The 18,853-nt window shown below is 36.8% G+C and overlaps 1 protein-coding gene and 1 non-coding gene across 4 annotated transcripts in view; one reads left to right on the top strand and one right to left on the bottom strand.

Moving 5' to 3' along the window:
* The window catches only part of TRPC4AP (transient receptor potential cation channel subfamily C member 4 associated protein), a 78,019-nt gene that overhangs the window by 10,051 nt on the left and 49,115 nt on the right, over positions 1-18,853 (top strand). For all 3 annotated transcript variants that reach the window (XM_024742890.1, XM_024742889.1, XM_024742891.1), the window contains exons 2-3: positions 12,995-13,123; positions 16,191-16,307. In XM_024742890.1, the coding sequence (XP_024598658.1) occupies positions 12,995-13,123; positions 16,191-16,307 (246 nt within the window). The remainder of the gene's footprint in view (positions 1-12,994; positions 13,124-16,190; positions 16,308-18,853) is intronic.
* Positions 1,559-1,687, bottom strand: LOC112398630 (small nucleolar RNA SNORA11). The gene has a single exon (XR_003003037.1). It is a non-coding gene; the product is annotated as a small nucleolar RNA SNORA11 (small nucleolar RNA).

Genomic DNA, 18,853 nt, shown 5'->3' with positions numbered 1-18,853 from the left:
TTAGTTCACTTCTTTTCTGAGTTTGAGTTTATGATGTTGAATTCTATCAGAATGCTTTTTCTGCATTGAGATGTTCATATAATTGTTTTCCTTGTGTTATTAATGTGAATTACATTGAGTACAATTTTCAAATATTAAACCAAATCTGAATTTCTGATTCAAAATTTCATCCTTCTTAGATTGCTAAATTTGATTCACTAATTTTTTTATTAGGATTTTTATCCTTCTGTGTTCATGAGTGAAAGTAGCCTATAATTTTCCTTTCACGGGGTTTTGGTATCAAATTTATCCTGGCCACTAGTCATAGCTTTAGTTGGACCCCACGAATTTTGATCTGTAGTGTTTTCAGTGTCATTTATTTCAGAATATTTTCAAATTTCTACTTTGATTTCTTCTTTGACCTATGCATTTTTTAGAAGAGGTATTTCTTAATTTCCAAACATTGGAGTTTTATAATTATCTTTCTGTTACAGATTTTAGGCTGACTGCACTGCAGTCAGGGAACATAGTTTGTATTTCAGTTCATTTAAATATGTTGAAATTTGCTCCATGGCCTAGCAACTGGTCATTTTGTAAACATTCTGTGTACTTGCAAAGAATGTGTAGTGAGTAGTTACTAGATGTAGTGTCAATTTCTGCAGTGAAGCCATCTGGGATTTTGATAGGAACTGCAGTGAATCAATATTGAGGGTATTGCCATATTAGAAATATTAAGTCTTCCAATCTTTGAACGTGGATGACTTTCCATTTATTTAGGCTTTCTTTACTTCTTTAATTTCTTTCAATGATGTTTTGTAGTTTCATTGTACAAGTCTTGTATCCCTTTTGTTAAATTTATTCGTAAGTACTTTATTATTTTTGATGATGTTATAAATGGGATTGCTTTCTCTTTTTTTGAGATTAATTTGTGCTTTTATTTGCCAGTATAAATACAGTAGCTGGCAATTTTTTTAATCTAAAAAGTACATTTTATATCACAGTCCAACACACACACATATATAATATGTATACATATATAAAAGTGAAACAAAATTTTGCCAAAAACGTCTACCCTGCGTGTTAATTCTTTTTAAGACTTTTTTTTTTAACCAAGGCTGAACTGCCCTGACACATCATAATCACCAAAGTTCCTAGTTCATCTTAGTGTTCACTATAATGAAGTGAATAGTGTTGCACGTTCTATGGGTTTGGACAAAAGTATGGTGACATAAAATCATTATAATGTCATACAAAGTATTTTCACCACTCATAAAAACATCTGTACTCTGTGTATTCATCTCCCCTCTCCCCCCAGACTCCTGGCAACCATTGATCTTTTTATTGTCTCCATTGTTTTGCCTTTTCCAGGATGGCATATAGTTGGAATCTATTTTTCTTTTTTCCTTGAAAATAGGGGTCCAAAGCCCTAATGCCTATAAGACCACTCATGGCCCACCCATGCATGGACCAGACAGGCTCTAGGTGGCAAACTCCCCCACTAAATACTGTAGATTTCCTTCCAGTACTGAGCCCTGTCCCACTGGTCCTGCCTGGTAGCCACATAAAAGTGTAGGGGGATACATATTGGGTATTTGTTCATAGGAAGGCCACAAGTTTTGTGCCCCTTGTCACAGTGAACCCAGGTTCCTGTTGGGTGTGTTGTAAACAGATGAGCCATTTCTTGAGACCCCTGCTCTGAGCACACCCATGGGATTGCTTTCTTATTTTCACTTTTGGATTCTTCATTGCAGGTGTATAGAAATTCAGGTGATTTTTCTATATTGATTTCGTATCCTGCAATCTTGCTGAACTTATTTATTAGCTCTGTGTGTGTGTGTGTGTGTGTGTGTGTGTGTGTGTGTGTGTGTAGGGGTTCCTTAGTATATTCTGTATGCAAGATGATAGCATCTGTAAATATCGTTTTACAAATTCCTTTTCAATCTGCATGCCCTTATTTCTTTTTCTTGCCTTGTTGCTCTGGCTAGAATCTCTAGTACAATGTTAAATAGAAGTGGTGAGGGTTAACGTATGTGTCATTTTCTTGATCATTTTGGGAACTCATTCAGGCTTTCACTTTTTTTAAAAGTAAAGTCCATACTTTATTCAGATATCCCCAATTTTTCTTTTCTTTTTTTACTTGAAGTGTAGTTGATTTACAATATCATATTGTTTCAGGTGTACAACATAGTGATTCAGTATTTTTATGGATTATACTCCATTTAAAGTTACTATAAAATAATGGCTATATTTCCCTGTGCTGTACAAAATATCCTTATTGCTTATTTGTTTTATACATAGTAGTTTGCATCTCTTATTGTCTCTCCCCTCTTTCCACTGGTAACCACTAGTTTGTTCTCAGTATCTGTGAGTCTGTTTCTGTTTTGTTATATTCATTCGTTTTATTTTTATCTAACATAATTTTTTATTGGAGTACAATTGCTTTGTAATGTTGTGTTAGTTTCTGCTGTACAGTGAAGTGAATCATCTATATGTATACATATATCCCCTCCCTCTTGGACCTCCCACTCCCAACCCATCCATCTAGGTCATCAGAGAGCACCGAGCTGAGCTCCCTGTGCTACAGCAGGTTCCCACTAGCTATCTGTTTTACACATGATAGTGTATTTATGTCAAACCTAATCTCCCAATTCATCCTGCCTCCCCTTCCCCCCCCATGTCCACATGTCCGTTCTCTAGATCAACCTTTCTATTCCTGCCCTGCAAATAGGTTCATCTGTACCATTTTCCTAGATTCCATATATATGTGTTTTACTCTTTCTGATTTACTTCACTCTGTATGACAGACTCTAGGTCCATCCACATCTCTACAAATGACCCAATTTCATTTCTTTTTATGGCTGAGTAATATTCTGTTATATATGTGTACCACATCTTCTTCACCCATTCATCTTTCGATGGACATTTAGGTTGTTTCATGTCCTGGCTATTGTAAATAGTGCTGCATTAAACATTGGGGTACGTGTGTCTTTCTGAATTATGGTTTTCTCAGGGTATATGCCCAGTAGTGGGATTGCTGGGTCATATGGTAGTTCTATTTTTAGTTTTTTAAGGAACTTCCATACTGTTCTCCACCGTGGCTATATCAATTTACATTCCCACCAATGGTGCAAGAGGGTTCCCTTTCTCTGCACCCTCTCCAGCATTTATTGTTTGTAGATTTTTTGATGGGCCATTCTGACCAGTGTGAGGTGATACCTCATTGTAGTCTTGATTTGCATTTCTCTAATAGTGATGTTGAGCATCTTTTAATGTGCCTCTTGGCCATCTGTATGCCTTCTTTGCTGAAATGTCTATTCAGGTCTTCTGCCCATTTTTTGATTGGGTTTTTTTTGGTTTTTTTTTGATATTGAGCTGCATGAGCTGTTTGTATATTTTGGAGGTTAATCCTTTGTCTGTTGCTTCGTTTGCAAATATTTTCTCCCATTCTGTGAATTGTCTTTTCGTCTTGTTTATGGTTTCCTTTGCTGTGCAAAAGCTTTTAAGTTTAATTAGGTCCCATTTGCTTATCTTTGTTTTTATTTTCATTACTCTAGGAGGTGGGTCATAAAAGATCTTGCTGTGTTCACATAAAAGATCTGTGAGTGTTTTTCCTATGTTTTCCTCCAAGAGTTTTACAGTGTCCAGTCCTACATTTAGGTCTTTAATCCATTTTGTGTTTATTTTTGTGTATGGTGTTAGGGAGTATTCTAATTTCATTCTTTTACATGTAGCTGTCCAGTTTTCCCAGCACCATTTATTGAAGAGGCTGTCTTGTTTCCATTGTATATTCTTGCCTCCTTTGTCATAGATTAGGTGACCATACATATGTGGGTTTATCTCTGGGCTTTCTATCCTCTACCATTGATCTATATTTGTTTTTGTGCCAGTACCATACTGTCTTGATTACTGTAGCTTTGTAGTATAGTCTGAAGTTGGGGAGCCTGATTCCTTCAGCTCCGTTTTTCTTTCTGAAGATTGCTTTGGCTATTTGGGGTCTTTTTTGTGTTTCCATACAAATTGTATGATTTTTTGTCCTAATTCTGTGAAAAATGCCATTGGTAATTTGATAGGGATTGCATTGAATCTGTAGATTCCTTTGGTTAGTATAGTCATTTTCACAATATTGATTCTTCCAATCCAGGAACATGGTATATCTCTCCATTTGTTTGTGTCATCTTTGATTTCTTTCATCAGTGTTTTATAGTTTTCTGAGTACAGGTCTTTTGCCTCCTTAGGTAGGTTTATTTCTAGGTATTTTATTCTTTTTGTTGCAGTGGTAAATGGGAGTGTTTCCTTAATTTCTCTTTCTGGTCTTTTGTTGTTAGTGTATAGGAATGCAAGATATTTCTGTGCATTAATTTTGTATCCTGCAACCTTACCAAATTCATTGATTAGTTCTAATAGTTTTCTGGTGACATCTTTATGATTTTCTATGGATGGTATCATGTCATCTGCAAACAGTGACAGTTTTACTTTTTCTTTTCCAATTTGTATTCCTTTTATTTCTTTTTCCTTTCTGTTTCCTGTGGCTAGGACTTGCAACTGTGTTGAAAAATAGTGGCCAGAGTGGACATCCGTGTCTTGTTCCTGATCTTAGAGGAAATGCTTTCAGTTTTTCACCCACACCATCACCAGAATGATGTTTGCTGTGGGTTTGTCATATATTGCCTTTATTATGTTGAGGTAGGTTCCCTCTGTGACCACTTTCTGGAGAGTTTTTATCATAAATGGGTGTTGAATTTTGTCAGAATCTTTTTCTGCATCTGTTGAGGTGATCATATGCTTTTTTCCTTTAATTTTTAATATGGTGTATCACATTGTTTTGCATATGTTGAAGAATCCTTGCATCCTTGGGATAAATCCCACTTGTTCATGGTGTATGATCTTTTTATATATATGTATATAAATTTATTTATTTATTTATTGGCTGCGTTGGGTCTTCATTGCTGTGTGTGGGCTTGCTCTAGTTGTAGTGAGTGGAGGCTACTCTTCATGCAGTGCGTGGGCTTCTGATTCTGATGGCTTCTCTTGTTACAGAGCATGGGCTCTGGGTGTGCGGGCTTCAGTAGTTGTGGCTTGCAGGCTCTAGAGTGCAGGCTCAGTAGTTGTGGCGCGTGGGCTTAGTTGCTCCGCGACATGTGGGATGTTCCCAGACCAGGGCTCGATCCCATGTCCCCTGCATTGGCAGGTGGATTCTTAACCACTGCGCCACCAGGGAAGTCCAGTGTATGATCTTTTTAATGTGTTGTTGGTTTCGGTTTGCTGGTATTTTGTTGAGGATTCTTGCATCTATGTTTATCAGTGATATTGGTCTGTAATTTTCTTTTCTTGTGATATCTTTGTCTAGTTTTGGTATCAGGGTGATGGTGGCCTCATAGAACGAGTTTGGGAGTATTCCTCCATCTGCAGTTTTTTGGAAGAGTTTGAGAAGGATAGGTGTTAACTCTTCTCTAAATGTTTGATAGAATTCACCTCTGAAGCCATCTGGTCCTGAACTTTAGTCCATACTTTATTCAGATTTCCCCAGTTTTTCTTTTTCTTTTTTTAATTGAAGTGTAGTTGATTTACAGTATCATGTTGTTTCAGGTGTACAACATAGTGATTCAGTATTTTTACGGATTATACTCTGTTTAAAGTTACTGTAAAATAATGGCTATATTTCCCTGTTCTATACAAAATATCCTTGTTGCTTATTTATTTTATACATAGTAGTTTGTATCTCTTATTGCCCCTCCCCTCTTTCCACTGGTAACCACTAGTTCACAGTATCTCAGTCTGTTTCTGTTTTGTTATATTCATTCGTTTTATTTTTTAGATTCCACATATGAGTGATAATATACAGTATTTGTCTTTCTCTGTCTGACTTAGTTCACTAAGCATAATACCTTCTAGGTCCTTTCATCCTTTTTTATTGCTGAGTATGTTTTATATTGATTCTGTATCCTGCAACCTTGTATTCTGTTGTATATATATATACACCACATCTTCTTTATCCATTCGTCTGTTGATGGACGCTTAGGTTGCTTCCATTTCTTGGCTATTGTAAATAGTGCTGCTATGAACATTGGGGTGCATGTTTCTTTTTGAATTACTGTTTTCGTTTTCCTCAGATATACAGCCAATAGTGGAATTGTTGTATCATGCAGTAATTCTGTTTTCAGTTTTTTGAGGAATCTGTACTGTTTTCTGTACTGGCTGAAACAATTTACATTCCCACCAACAGTGTTCTAGGGTTCCCTTTTCTCCACATCCTCCTGTGAACTGATATCTTACTGTGGTTTTGTATTGCATTTCTCTGATGATTAGCAATGTTGAGCATCTTTTCATGTGCCTCTTGGCCGTGTTTATGTCTTCTTTGAAAAAAATGTCTATTTAGGTCTTCCACCCATTTTTAAATTGGGTTGTTTATATTTTTTTCCTGTATTCTCTTAAAGTATAGTTGACTTACAATGTTAAGCTAGTTTCTGCTAATTGGGTTGTTTGTTTTTTTGATTTGAGTAGTATGAACTGTTTATATATTTTAGATATTAATACCTTATCAGTCATATATTTGCAGATATTTTCTCCCATTCAGTAGGTTATGCCTTTTCATGTTGTTGATGGTTTCCTTTGCTGTGCAAAGGCTTTTAAGTTTGATCAGGTCCCATTTATTTATTTTTGCTTTTGTTTCTTTTGCCTTAGGAGACTGGTACAAAAACATACTGCTATGATTTATGTCAACGTGTGTTCTGTCTGTGTTCTCTTCTAGGGGTTTTATGGTTTCCAGTCTTACATTTAGGTCTTTAATCCATTTTGAGTTTATTTTTTATATGGTGTGAGAAAATGTTCAAATTTTTTAAAAATTTATTTTATTGAAGTATAGTTGTTTTACAGTGTTTGTTACAGATTTCATTGTTTATCATGTAGCTGTACAGTTTTCCCAACACCACTTATGGAAGAGACTGTCTTTTCTTATTGTATATTCTTTTCTCCTTTGTTGTAAATTAATTGACCATAAGTGTGGGGGTTTATTTCTGGGCTGTCTATTCTGTTCCACTTATCTGTGTGTCTGCATGTATGTGCCAGTACTGTGCAGTTTTGGTTACTGTGGTTTTGTAGTATAGTCTCAAATCAGGGATTGTGTTATCGCCAGCTTTGTTCTTTTTTCCTCAGGATTGCTGTGGGAATACAAGGTCTTTTGTGGCTCCATATAAATTTTAGGAATTTGTTCTAGTTCTGTGAAAAATGCCATGGGTATTTTGATAGGGATTGCATTAAATCTGTAGATTGCTTTGGATGTATGGACATTTTAACAATATCATTCTAATCTAAGAACACAGGATATCTTTCCATTTCTATGTATCAACCTTAATTTCCTTCATAAATGTTTTATAGTTTTCCGAGTATATGTCTTTTACCTCCTTGGTTAAGTTTATTTCTAGGTATACTTTTTGGTATGATTTTAAGTGTGATTGTTTTCTCTTTCTGATAGTTTATTATTAGTGTATATAAAAGCAACAGATTTCTGTATGTTAATCTTGTGTTCTGCAACTTCATTGAATTCATTCTAATAGTTTTTTGGTGGAAATTTTAGGGTTTTCTATATATGGTGTCATGTCATCTGCAAATAGTGACAGTTTTACTTCTTTCCTTCCACTCTGGATGCCTTTTATTTCTTGTCTGATTGCTGTGGGTATGGCTTCCAATACTACATTAAATAGAAGTAGCAAGAGTGGCATCCTTGTCTTTTTCCTGATTTTAGAAGAAAATCTTTCAGCTTTTCACTGTTGAGTATGATGTTAGCTGTGGGTTTGTCATAAATGACCTTTATTATGTTGAGATATGTTCTCTGTATTACCAACCTTGACAAGAGTTTTTATCATGAATGTATGTTGAATTTTGTGAAATGCTTTTTCTGTATCTATTGAGACGATCATGTGATTTTTTTATCCTTTTCTTTTGTTAATGTGGTGTATCACTGATTGATTTGCGGATATTGAACCATCCTTGCATCTCTGGGATAAATCTCACTTTATCATGATGTATGATCACTTTTATATATTGTTGAATTCGGTTTGCTAGTATTTTGTTGAGGATTTTTGCATCTATATTCATCAGAAATATTGGCCTGTAATTTTGTTTTGTAATGTCTTTGGTTTTGATATCAGGGTAATGGTGGCCTGGTAGAAGGAATTTGGGAGTGTTCCATCCTCTTCAATTTTTTGGAATAGTTTGGTATTATTTCTTCTTTATATGTTTGGTAGAATTCTCCTGTGAAGCTGTCTGGTCCTGGACTTCTGTTTGCTGGAAGTTTTTAAAATTTCAGATTCAGTTACACTATTAGTGATAAGGCTGTTCAGATTGTCTGTTTCTTCCTGATTCAGTATTGGAAGGTTGTATGTTTCTAGAAATTTGTCCATTTCTTCTAGGTTGTCCAACTTGTTGGCACATAACTGATCATAATATTCGCTTGTGATTTTTTTGTATCTCTGTGATATCAGTTGTTATTTCTCCTCTTTCATTTCTTATTTTGTTTATTTGGGTCCTCTCTTTCTGGCTAAAGGCTTAACAGTTTTGTTTTATCTTTAAAAAAAACTAGATCTTGGTTTCATTGGTCTTTTCTATTTTTTTTTTTTGGTTTCTCTTATATATTTCCTCTCTGATTTTTATTATTTCCTTCCTTCTGCGACTTTGGGCTTTGTTTGTTCTTCTTTCTAATTCCTTTAGATAGTAGGTTAGGTTCTTTATTTGAGATTTTTGTTTTGTTTCTTGATATAGGCCTGTATCACTATAAACTCCCCTCTTAGAACTGCTTTTGCTGCATCTCAGATTTTAGAATGTTGTGTTTCCATTTTCATTCTTTGGGTATTTTCTGATTTCCTCTTTGATTTCTTCAGTGACCCATTGGTTTTTTGGTAGTTTATTTTAGTCTCCACCTGTTTGTGTTTTTTCCCCATTTTTCTTGTAATTGGTTTCTAGTTTCATACTGTTGTGGTCAGAAAAAATGCTTGACATCATTATCTATGCACTTAAATTTGTTGAGACTAGTTTTGTGGCCTAGCATGTGGTCTTTCCTGGAGAATGTTCCATGTGCACTTGAAAAGAATGTATGTTCTTTTTTTGGATGGACTGTCCTGTAGATACCTATTAAGTACAACTGGTCTAATATGTTATTTAAGACCACTGTTTCATTATTTTCTGTGTCAGTGATCTGTCTATTGATGTAAGTGAGGTGTTAAATCCCCTACTGTTATTGTGTTATTGTCAACTTCTCCTTTTATGTTTGTTAATGTTTGTTTTATGTATTTAGGTTCTTCTGTATTAAGTGAATCTATGTAAATGAGTGTTATATTCTCTCTTCTGTTGATTCCTTTACTATTATATAATGCCCTTCTTTTTTTGTTATATACTTTGCTTTAAAGTCTATTTTGTCTGATATGAGTATTCTTTCTTGTTATTTCCGTTTGCATGAAATGTCTTTTTCCATCCCCTCACTTTCAGGTGTGTTTTTAGCTCTGAAATGAGTCTTTTATAAGCAACATATAGATGGGTCTTGGTTTTTTATCCAGTCAGCCACCCTATGTCTTTTGATTGGAGCATTTAGTCCATTGACATTTAAAATGATTATTGATAGGTATGTACTTACTGCCTTGTATGTACTTATTGTTACTTTTTTTTTTTTAAACGATCAGGGCCTTCTTTCCTTTTTTAAAAAAATTTATTTATTTTTGGCCACGTTGGGTCTTCGTTGCTGCATGTGAGCTTTTCTCAAGTTGCGGTGAGCAGAGGCTACTCTTTGTTGCAGTGCGTGGGCCTCTCATTGCAGTGGCTTCTCTTGTTTCAGAGCACAGACTCTTGGCACGTGGGCTTCAGTAGTTGTGGCGTGTGTGCTCTAGATCTCAGGCTCAGTAGTTGTGGTGCATGGGCTTAATTGCTCCGCAGCATGTGGGATCTTCCCGGACCAGGGATTGAACCTGTGTCCCCTGCAATGGCAGGCAGATTCTTAACCACTGCACCACCAGGGAAGTCCCTATAGTTACTTGTTTTCTGGTTGTTTTTGTAGTTCTCCTCTGTTCTCTTTTTCTTCTTTTAGTTTCTTCCTTTGTGGTTTGACGACTTTCTTTAGTGGCATGCTTATGTTCCTTTTTCTCTAGTGTTTGTGTATCTATTTTAGGTTTTGATTTGTGGTTACTATGACATTCATATGTTGACTTTTAACTGTATTGACTTGTTTTAAACTAACAGTCATGTAAGTTCAAATGCATTCTAAAAGATCTACATTTTTTTACTCCTCTCCCTCACATTTTGTTTTTGATGTCATAGTTTTATATCTTTATGTTTATCCCTTTATTGTTTATTATAGTTACAGGTGACTTTACAGTTGTTTGTCTTTTAATCTTCATATAGCTTATTTAAGTGGTTGATCCTCAGCCTTTACAATATATTTGCCTTTCAGGCTTTCACCATTAATTATGATGATAGCTGTGGAATTTTGATTAACGCCCTTTATCAGATTGATTACATTGATTAGTTTTCATGTTTGACCCAACCTTGCATTCCTGACATGCATCTTGCTTTGTCTGTTGTATAATCCTTTTTACATATTGTTGGACTTGGTTTGCTGGCACAGCTGATCCTTGAACAATAGGTTTGAATTCCATGAGTCCACTTATACGTGGATTGTTTTCAATAAATACTTACTGCAGTACTACATGATCTGCGGTTCAATCTGTGGATGTGGAACCGTTGATACAGGGCTGATTGTAAAATTCAACTGTATGGGCAGTTGTCACCCCTAACCCCCATGTTGTTCAAGGATCAGCTATTTTGCTGGGCGTTTTTGTGTTTATATTCATCAGAGATACTGTTCTATAAGTTTTCTGTTAATGTCTTTGTTTGGTTTTGGTATCAGGATAATAGTAGCCTCATAGAATGAGTTGGGACCTGTTCCCTCCTCTTCTGTTTTATGGAAGAGTCTGTGAAGTATTTGCTAATTTCTCTTTAAATGTTCAGTAGAATTTACCAGTGAAGCATCTGGACTTAGGCTTTTCTTTGTGGGTAGTTTCTTTCCTTCCTTCCTTGCTCCCTCCCTCCCTTTCTTCCTTTCCTATTAAATTACTAATTTGATCTCTTTAATTGTTGTAGGTATGTCAGATTTTCTGTTTCTTCTTGAGTCAGTTTCTGTTGTTTGTGTCTTTCTGGGAGTTTGTATATTTCACCTAAGTTACGTAGTTTGTTGGCATACAGTTGCTCCTAGTACTTCCTTGTAAACCTTTTTATTTCCTTAAAATTGGTAGTATTGTCCCCTCTTTCATTCCTGAATATAGTTGAGTCAGTGTGAGTTGGTCACTGTAACTGTTTTCAATATTGTTGGTTTTTCAAAGAACCAAATTTGATTTTGTTGATTATTCTCTGTTATTTTTCTTTTCTCTATATCACTTATTTTTGCAATGATCTTTTTAATTTCCTTGTGCTTGCTTTGGGTTTGGTTTATTCCTTTTTTCTCCTAGTTTCTTATTGTGGAAGATAAGATCATCTGAGATCCTCTCTCCTTTTTAATATAAATGTTTATAACTATAAATTTGTCTCAGCAATGCTTTTGCTGAGTCCCATGAAACCATTATCATCTTCTCTTTCTTTCCTTTCAAGGAAGGGAAAGATGTTTTTTCATAGTTCTGGGTTCATAGTTGATTTGAGCTTGCTTGAAGTATATAAAATTTCTGATAATCATTTAGACCTACGGAAGTGGTAATTTCCTATGGTTCACCCTAATACAAATTACTTTCACAAACATCTCATTACCTCCCATTACCCCTGTATTATCTTATTTTTACAATCTAAGAAAACAAGCTCAGGAAGAATAATGGGACTTGCTCAAGCTCATAGGACTGATATGCGTCCGGATAGGCTAAGATGTTATTGAAGACGTGCATGTCCTGTAATAAATTACAGTGAACTTTTGATCTAATTGAGGGACAAGTGTACATGAAAATAATTGACTTCTGGCACCTGATAGTGCTGTGTCCCCAAAGTAGACACTGCCATATTGATTAATGAACCTGTCGTTAGACTAGGCTATTGCTCATGCCTTCACACATTTACTGAGTGTCTGATCTGTGTCTGGCATTCTTTGAGAGAAAGAAGGTGTGCACAATAAACACAGCTTGGTACCTACTCTGAAGGAGCTTGTGGTCTGCAGGAGGGGGGACAAATGAGCCAGTAATTATGATACAATCCGATAAATGTTAGATAAGGCCCTAGACTCTTAGAAAGGAGAGAGGGGAAGGCCTATCAAGGAAAATTTCTGGTTTTTTGGCTTGCATTTAGGAGAAAGAGCTTTCTGGGTAGAAAAGACAGGGAGGAGAAGGAGCTTTCCAGATAGAAAAGACATCCAAAGATGTTCTGTGGTGGTAGAGTTCACCCTTGAACAATACAGGGGGTCGGGGCACTGACCCTCCACAGTTGAAAATTCTTGTATAGCTTTGAGTCGGCCCTCCATACCTGCAGTTTCCCTGCACCTGTGGATTCAACCAATTGTGTAGTACTGTAGTATTTACTATTGAAAAAAATCCCATATATAAGAGGACCCACGCAGTTCAAACGTGTGTTTAAGGGTCAACTGTATATGAGTGTGTGTAAATAATTACCCACCTTGCCCCGACCTTAGGTTTATTTTCTCCCCGCACAGGTGGCATACCATATATACAGGTACACAGCTCTGTAGGCAGGGGAAAAGCATGTGCAGAGAGGCACAGAGAGAGAACATGTACGTCTGGAGCCTAGAGCGGGCACTGGGAAAGAGATGAAGCTAGAGAGGAAAGTAGGTGATAGAATAGGAAGGGTGTGTATCATGAGCAAGGAGCTGGACTTTTATCTTGCAGGCTGTTGGGGAACTTCTGAACGTTTCTAGAAAGACCTTTGAATTATTTGTCCTGGGTGGGTTTGGGAGCCAGCTGCTCTCTTTTGCTGTATATGCTAGTAGTTCTTTCCTCACCAGTAAACTTTTCCTCTTTTTTTTTTTTCTTTTGCATCACAGTTCACTGAAACTTTTTTGACGGAGAGGGACAAACAGTCCAAATGGAGTGGAATTCCTCAGCTGCTCCTTAAGCTGTATGCAACCAGCCACCTCCACAGTGACTTCACTGAGTGCCAGAACATCCTCAAGGTAACTGTTAGGGGACTTGGAGGGACTGCATTCAGGGTCTCCAGATGATACAAGATGTCTGTTTTTTTTCTCTTCTTCCACCTACTTTTTAAAATAGTCTGTTTTTATTGCATAAGCTATAGAAAATTTGGGAAGTTCAGAGAAAGTGCAAACAAGAAAATAAAAATCACCAATAATCCCCCACCACCCAGAGATAATCACCATTAAGTTTCCTGTGTATATACTTTTGGGTTTTATTCACATTTGTTTTGTATCAGTGCTTGCTTAATTAAGGAGGCCTGTGCCCTGGGATTAGGTTACCTTCTTTTTCAACAGGATTTAAAAGATCCCATTTTGCTGAAGGTTCAAGAAGTAGCCTTGTGGCTGTTGATAATTATGACTAGCATATAAAGATGAAGGGACTGGGCCTGGTGGTTGGGAGAGGGATGGAAAGAATGCATAGACATCTAGGGCAGTTGTTCTCAATCTTGAGTGTGTATCAGAGTCACCTGGAAGGCTTGTTAAAACAGAGTCCTGGGCCCAACCGGCAGAGTTTCTTATTTAGTAGGTCAGACTTCAGCTTGGGGAGGTGGGTCCAACTTTGAATTTAGATTACTGGCTCTAATGTAGCTAAAACCCATGCAAGTTATATTTGATCATAATGAAACGATATAATGTTTTTCAGAGGTGAATTTCTGTTTGTTATATTGCATAAGAAGTCATTTAAAAATATAATAGGAAAAAAAATATATATATATATAATAGGGCCAGGGGCTTCCCTGGTGGCACAGTGGTTGAGAGTCCGCCTGCCGATGCAGGGGACATGGGTTCATGCCCTGGTCTGGGAAGATCCCACATGCCGCGGAGTGGCTGGGTCCGTGAGCCATGGCCGCTGAGCCTGCACGTCCGGAGCCTGTGCTCCGCAACGGGAGAGGCCACAGCAGTGAGAGGCCCATGTACTGCAAAAAAAAAAAATATGTATATATAATAGGGCCAAAAAGTTTAGTCTGTACCTTTGAGAAGAGACGTTTGGGACTTCCCTGGTGGTCCAGTGGTAAAGGATCTGCCTTTACCACTGGCGGGGACACGGGTTCAATCCCTGGTCAGGGAACTAAGATCCCACATGCTGCAGGGCAACTAAGCCCACTTGCCACAACTACTGAGCCCGTGTGCCTCAACTAGAGAGCCTGCATGCCTCAAACTACAGAGCCCACGTGCTCTGAAACCCACGTGCCACAACTACAGAGCCCAGGTGCCCTGGAGCCTACGCGCCACAACTAGAGAAGAGAAAACCCGCACGCCACAACCAGAGAGAAACCTGCACACTGCAACGAAAGATCCCGCGTGCCTCAACGAAGATCCTGCATGCTGCAACTAAGACCTAGCACAGCCAGAAATAAATAAATAAATTAATTAATAATAAATCTTAAAAAAAAAGAAGAGATGTTTTGTCTATACAACTTTTTTGTAAGTTGAAAATCATTCCCCAATAAAAGTTTAATTAAAAAGAAGGCATTTTGTGTTCTTGATCTTCTCACAGTCTGATTAGGATAGAAATAGTGTCTTACACTTGGTTGAAAACATTTTGCAAGAAATAAGGCATTATTTCATTTGATTCCTGCAAAATCTCTGAGATATGAGGTAGATGAAAGAGGGAAATTAATATTTTGAGTGCTTGCTATGTGATCATCATTTCTTTATGCACTCAGCAAATACTTATTTGAAATGTACTGTGTACCAGGCATATTTAATTTTTATGATAACTCTGTGAGATGGGTGGTATTAGTATATTAGTCCAAAATACTTTGATTGCAGGTAACAGTAACACACTCAGATTAGCGAAAAAGATCTTTTATTGTCTCACATAATCGGAAAGCACAGATGTGAAGTGAGGGGCCAAATAGAGTTAGGCTGTCCATTTCTTATCTTGACATCTGTGTGTGGCCTCATGTTCCTCCACAGAAGTAGGGCTATTGCCTGAGGAAGAGAAAAGGAGATACTGAGCAGGCAAATCCAGATGTCTTCTCCGTTCCCTTTTTCAGTTGAGAAAACAGACTCAGCATAACCCCCCCAAAGTCACGTGGCTATTATTGCTGTGAGCGTAGATTTGTCTTATTCCTGAAACCAGTTTCCATTGTACCATGTTGCCAGCAGAATTACATTCTAGTTTTATAAATGAGAGAAATGAAACCCAGAGAAAGTAGTTCAGTCACTTACTAATTATGTGATCTTGTACAACTTTGTGATTTTGTTTTTCCCCTGTAAAACTACACTCACTTCACTGAATTGTTTTAAAGATTAAATGGGCTAAAGTATAGAAACCCAGTGCTTGGCATATAATAGGTTATCCATAAGAGAGGGTTCTGCTTTTTCTTTTTCTTTTTTTGCTTTTTCTTGATGTGTGGTACCTGGACCAACATCAGTATCACTTGGAGACTTATTATAAATGCACATTCTCAGGCCCCACCCCAGACCTATTAAATCAGAAACTGCAGGTGGGACCCAGCAGTCTGGGTTTTAACAAGCCCTTCAGATGATTCTGATGCTCATCACTGTGTGAGAACTACTGCTCTAGCCCACTGTGTTCCATCTTCCCTCGAGGTTCCTGAGAAGGGAGCATAATGAGTAGGGCCCTATTATATTCTTCCTATCCTATCTCCTGTTTCACCCCAAATAGTTCTGCTTTCTTTTGTAAGCACAGACTCAGGAGCCAGACTTCCTAGGTTTAAGTCCTGACTCTGTCACATACCCTGTATGACATGGACAACTTCTTTGTGTCTCAGTCTCCTTATCTGTAAAATTGGGCTGATAAATTACTATTATATCATTGGGTTGTGAGGATTAAAATAGGTAATAGATGAAGTATTTAGAACCATGCCTGGTACATAATAAGCATTTAATAAGTTAGCTATTACTACTATTACAACTACTTTTATTGTATCAGCTTTTCTGTAAGATTTTTTTTTTATGGTTCATTGTCTTTGACCTCATGGGAGTTCAAGTTGTAACTAAAATGCAAACTGGTGTTTTGGTGTCTGGTTTGTGTTGGATGCTAAACTGAATGTCTTTCTGTATGCTATTTCACTAGGAAATTTCTCCTCTTCTCTCCATGGAGGCTATGGCATTTGTTACTGAAGAGAGGAAACTTACCCAAGAAACCACTTATCCAAATACTTATATTTTTGATTTGTTTGGAGGTGTTGATGTAAGTTGTTGTTTATTATTACTACTGCTACTTAATGGCTTGGGAATTTAACTCTTGAAATGGGAGGTAGGAAACATTTTACAATTTATAGCAAACATTTCAGAATTTTCATCTTTTTTTATGATTTTAAAAAATTTTTACTGAGTTATAATTTACATACCATACAGTTCACTTGCTTTACTTGTACAATTCAATGATTTTTGGTGTATTTACAGAGTTACAGAGTAACTATCACTACAGACATAGTGTTTTTTTTTGGCCACGTGGCATGTGGGATCTTCCCCAGCCAGGGATTGAACCCACACCTCCTGCATTGGAAGGTGGAGTCTTAACCGCTGGACCCCCAGGGAAGTCCCCAGAATTTTCATCTTTAGAAGCTCAGTGGTATTCACATATATTGAAGCACCAAAGCTTTTACACTAGAATAATTGATTTATGTAAATTGATCTGGTGGCGCAGTGGTTAGGAATTCGCCTCCCAGTGCAGGGCTTGTTCCCTGGTCAAGGAACTAGATTCCACATGCATGCCGCAACTAAGACCTGGCACAACCAAAAATAAATAAATTAATTAAATTAATAAAATTTTAAAAAATATATATATATCCCCTTTTTTTTAAGGTACAAAGTAACAGGTATGTCTCTCTGGGACTTCCCTGGTGGTCCAGTGGTTAAGAGTCCACATTCCCAGTGCAGGGTGCCCAGGTTCAATCCCTGGTCGGGGAACTAGATCCCGCATGCTGCAATGAAGATCCCGCATGTGGCAGCTAAGACCCAGTGCAGCCAAATAAATAAATTTATAAAAAAAAAAAGAAAAAAAATGGAGATCTGCATAAATTAAATGACTTCAGGGACTAGGGTGAACTGGAGAGTGCATGCCTGCTTTTATGGGGAAATGGCTTCCATTCCTATTGACCTTTGCCCTCAGGGATGTAGGAAATCTAGATTCTTATGTAGAATCTCCCAGCTTTTCAGTAGATGTAGACCACATGAATTATGTCTGTGGCCCAGGTAAGATCCATCACTTGGCATTCAGGGACTTTTAATTTATTCATTGACATAGTCCATCCTCTATTTGAAGAGAATTTATTTTAAATATAATAACCTATGCAGATGAATATCTTATACTTTTCTTGGATGACTGTGAAAAGTGGGGCATCTCTTTTCAAAAGCATTTGTGTAGTATGCCTCAAAACCTTAAAGATCATTACTCATTTTGCCCTGTTGTTTCCATTTATGTGAATCTCTCATGAAGACGTAAGTCAAAATGAGATAAGGCTTTGTATACAAAGATGCTTAGTGTGGCTTTATATATAATAGTTAAAAGTATTCATCAGGAGGAAGGTAGTTCTTGTTTTCTATAAGGTCAATGGTGATCTCGTTGATATTCTCTGTTATTTTCTGTTCTCTGCTAAATTAGTTTCCATTCTAATCCTTATTACTTTTCTTCTGCTTGCTTTGGCTTTGTGTTACACCTCTTTTTCCAGTGAATTGAAGTGAAAGATTAGGTTATTGGTTTGAGATAATTCCCTTTTTCTTCTTTTAAGTGAAATTTATTTTTTGCATTTTTATTGAAATATAGTTGTTGTACAATATAGTGATTCACAATTTTTAAAGGTTCTGCTTTGTTTATAGTTATTGTAAAATATTGGCTGTATCCCCCATGTTGTACAATACATCCTTGTAGGCTATCTTAGACTTACTAGTTTGTACCTCCCACTCTCCCACCTTTATATTGCCCCCCGCCCCGACTGGTAACCACTAGTTTGTTCTCTGTATCTGTGAGTCTGCTTCTTTTTTATTATAGTCACTATTGTGTTTTACTTTTTTAGATTCCACATACAAGTGATATACAGTGTTTGTCTTTCTCTGTCTGACTTATTTCATTTAGCATAATGTCCTCCAAGTCCATCCATGTTGCTGCAGATGGCAAAATTTCATTCTTTTTTATGGCTGAGTAGTATTCCTCTGTGTGTGTGTGTGTGTGTGTGTGTGTGTGTGTGTATTCCATGTGTGCTTGAGTAGAATGTGTATTCTGCTGTTGCTGGGCAGAATGCTTTATAGCTGTCAGAGCTTGTTGGTTTATAGTGTTCAAGTCTTCTGTATTTTTGGTATTACCTCATTGTCTATCCATTATTGAAAGTAGGGTATTATCCAGCTATTATTTTTGAATTGTCTCCTTCAGTTCTGTTAGCTTTTGCTTCATGTATTTTGAGGTTCTGTTGTTAGATGCATATATGTTTATAATTGTTATATCGTCCCGATGGATTGACCCTTTTATCATTATAAACTGTCCTTTGTTTCAACAGAATGGGTTTTTAAATGCGTGTTCATTGTAAACAGTTTAAACAGAATTATGTGTTGTATTAAAAGTATGAAAAATGAATGCATATACTCCCCAGCCCCCTGTAGAAATCAGTATTAACAGTTTATGGTATACCTTTTGTGATTCTTTTTATAAACTTATGTTTATAAAAAGAACACAAATATTCTAAAAGCAAAAGAGGAATCATAGTGAAAATGTTTTGCAGCTTTTAAAAAATTAAAGCC

The sequence above is a fragment of the Neophocaena asiaeorientalis genome, unplaced genomic scaffold (genome assembly GCF_003031525.2).
Source record: "Neophocaena asiaeorientalis asiaeorientalis breed wild unplaced genomic scaffold, Neophocaena_asiaeorientalis_V1.1 scaffold82, whole genome shotgun sequence".
Classification (NCBI taxonomy): domain Eukaryota; kingdom Metazoa; phylum Chordata; class Mammalia; order Artiodactyla; family Phocoenidae; genus Neophocaena; species Neophocaena asiaeorientalis.
Note: the sequence above shows the minus strand (reverse complement) of the source record. Positions and strands in the feature narration are given on the sequence as shown.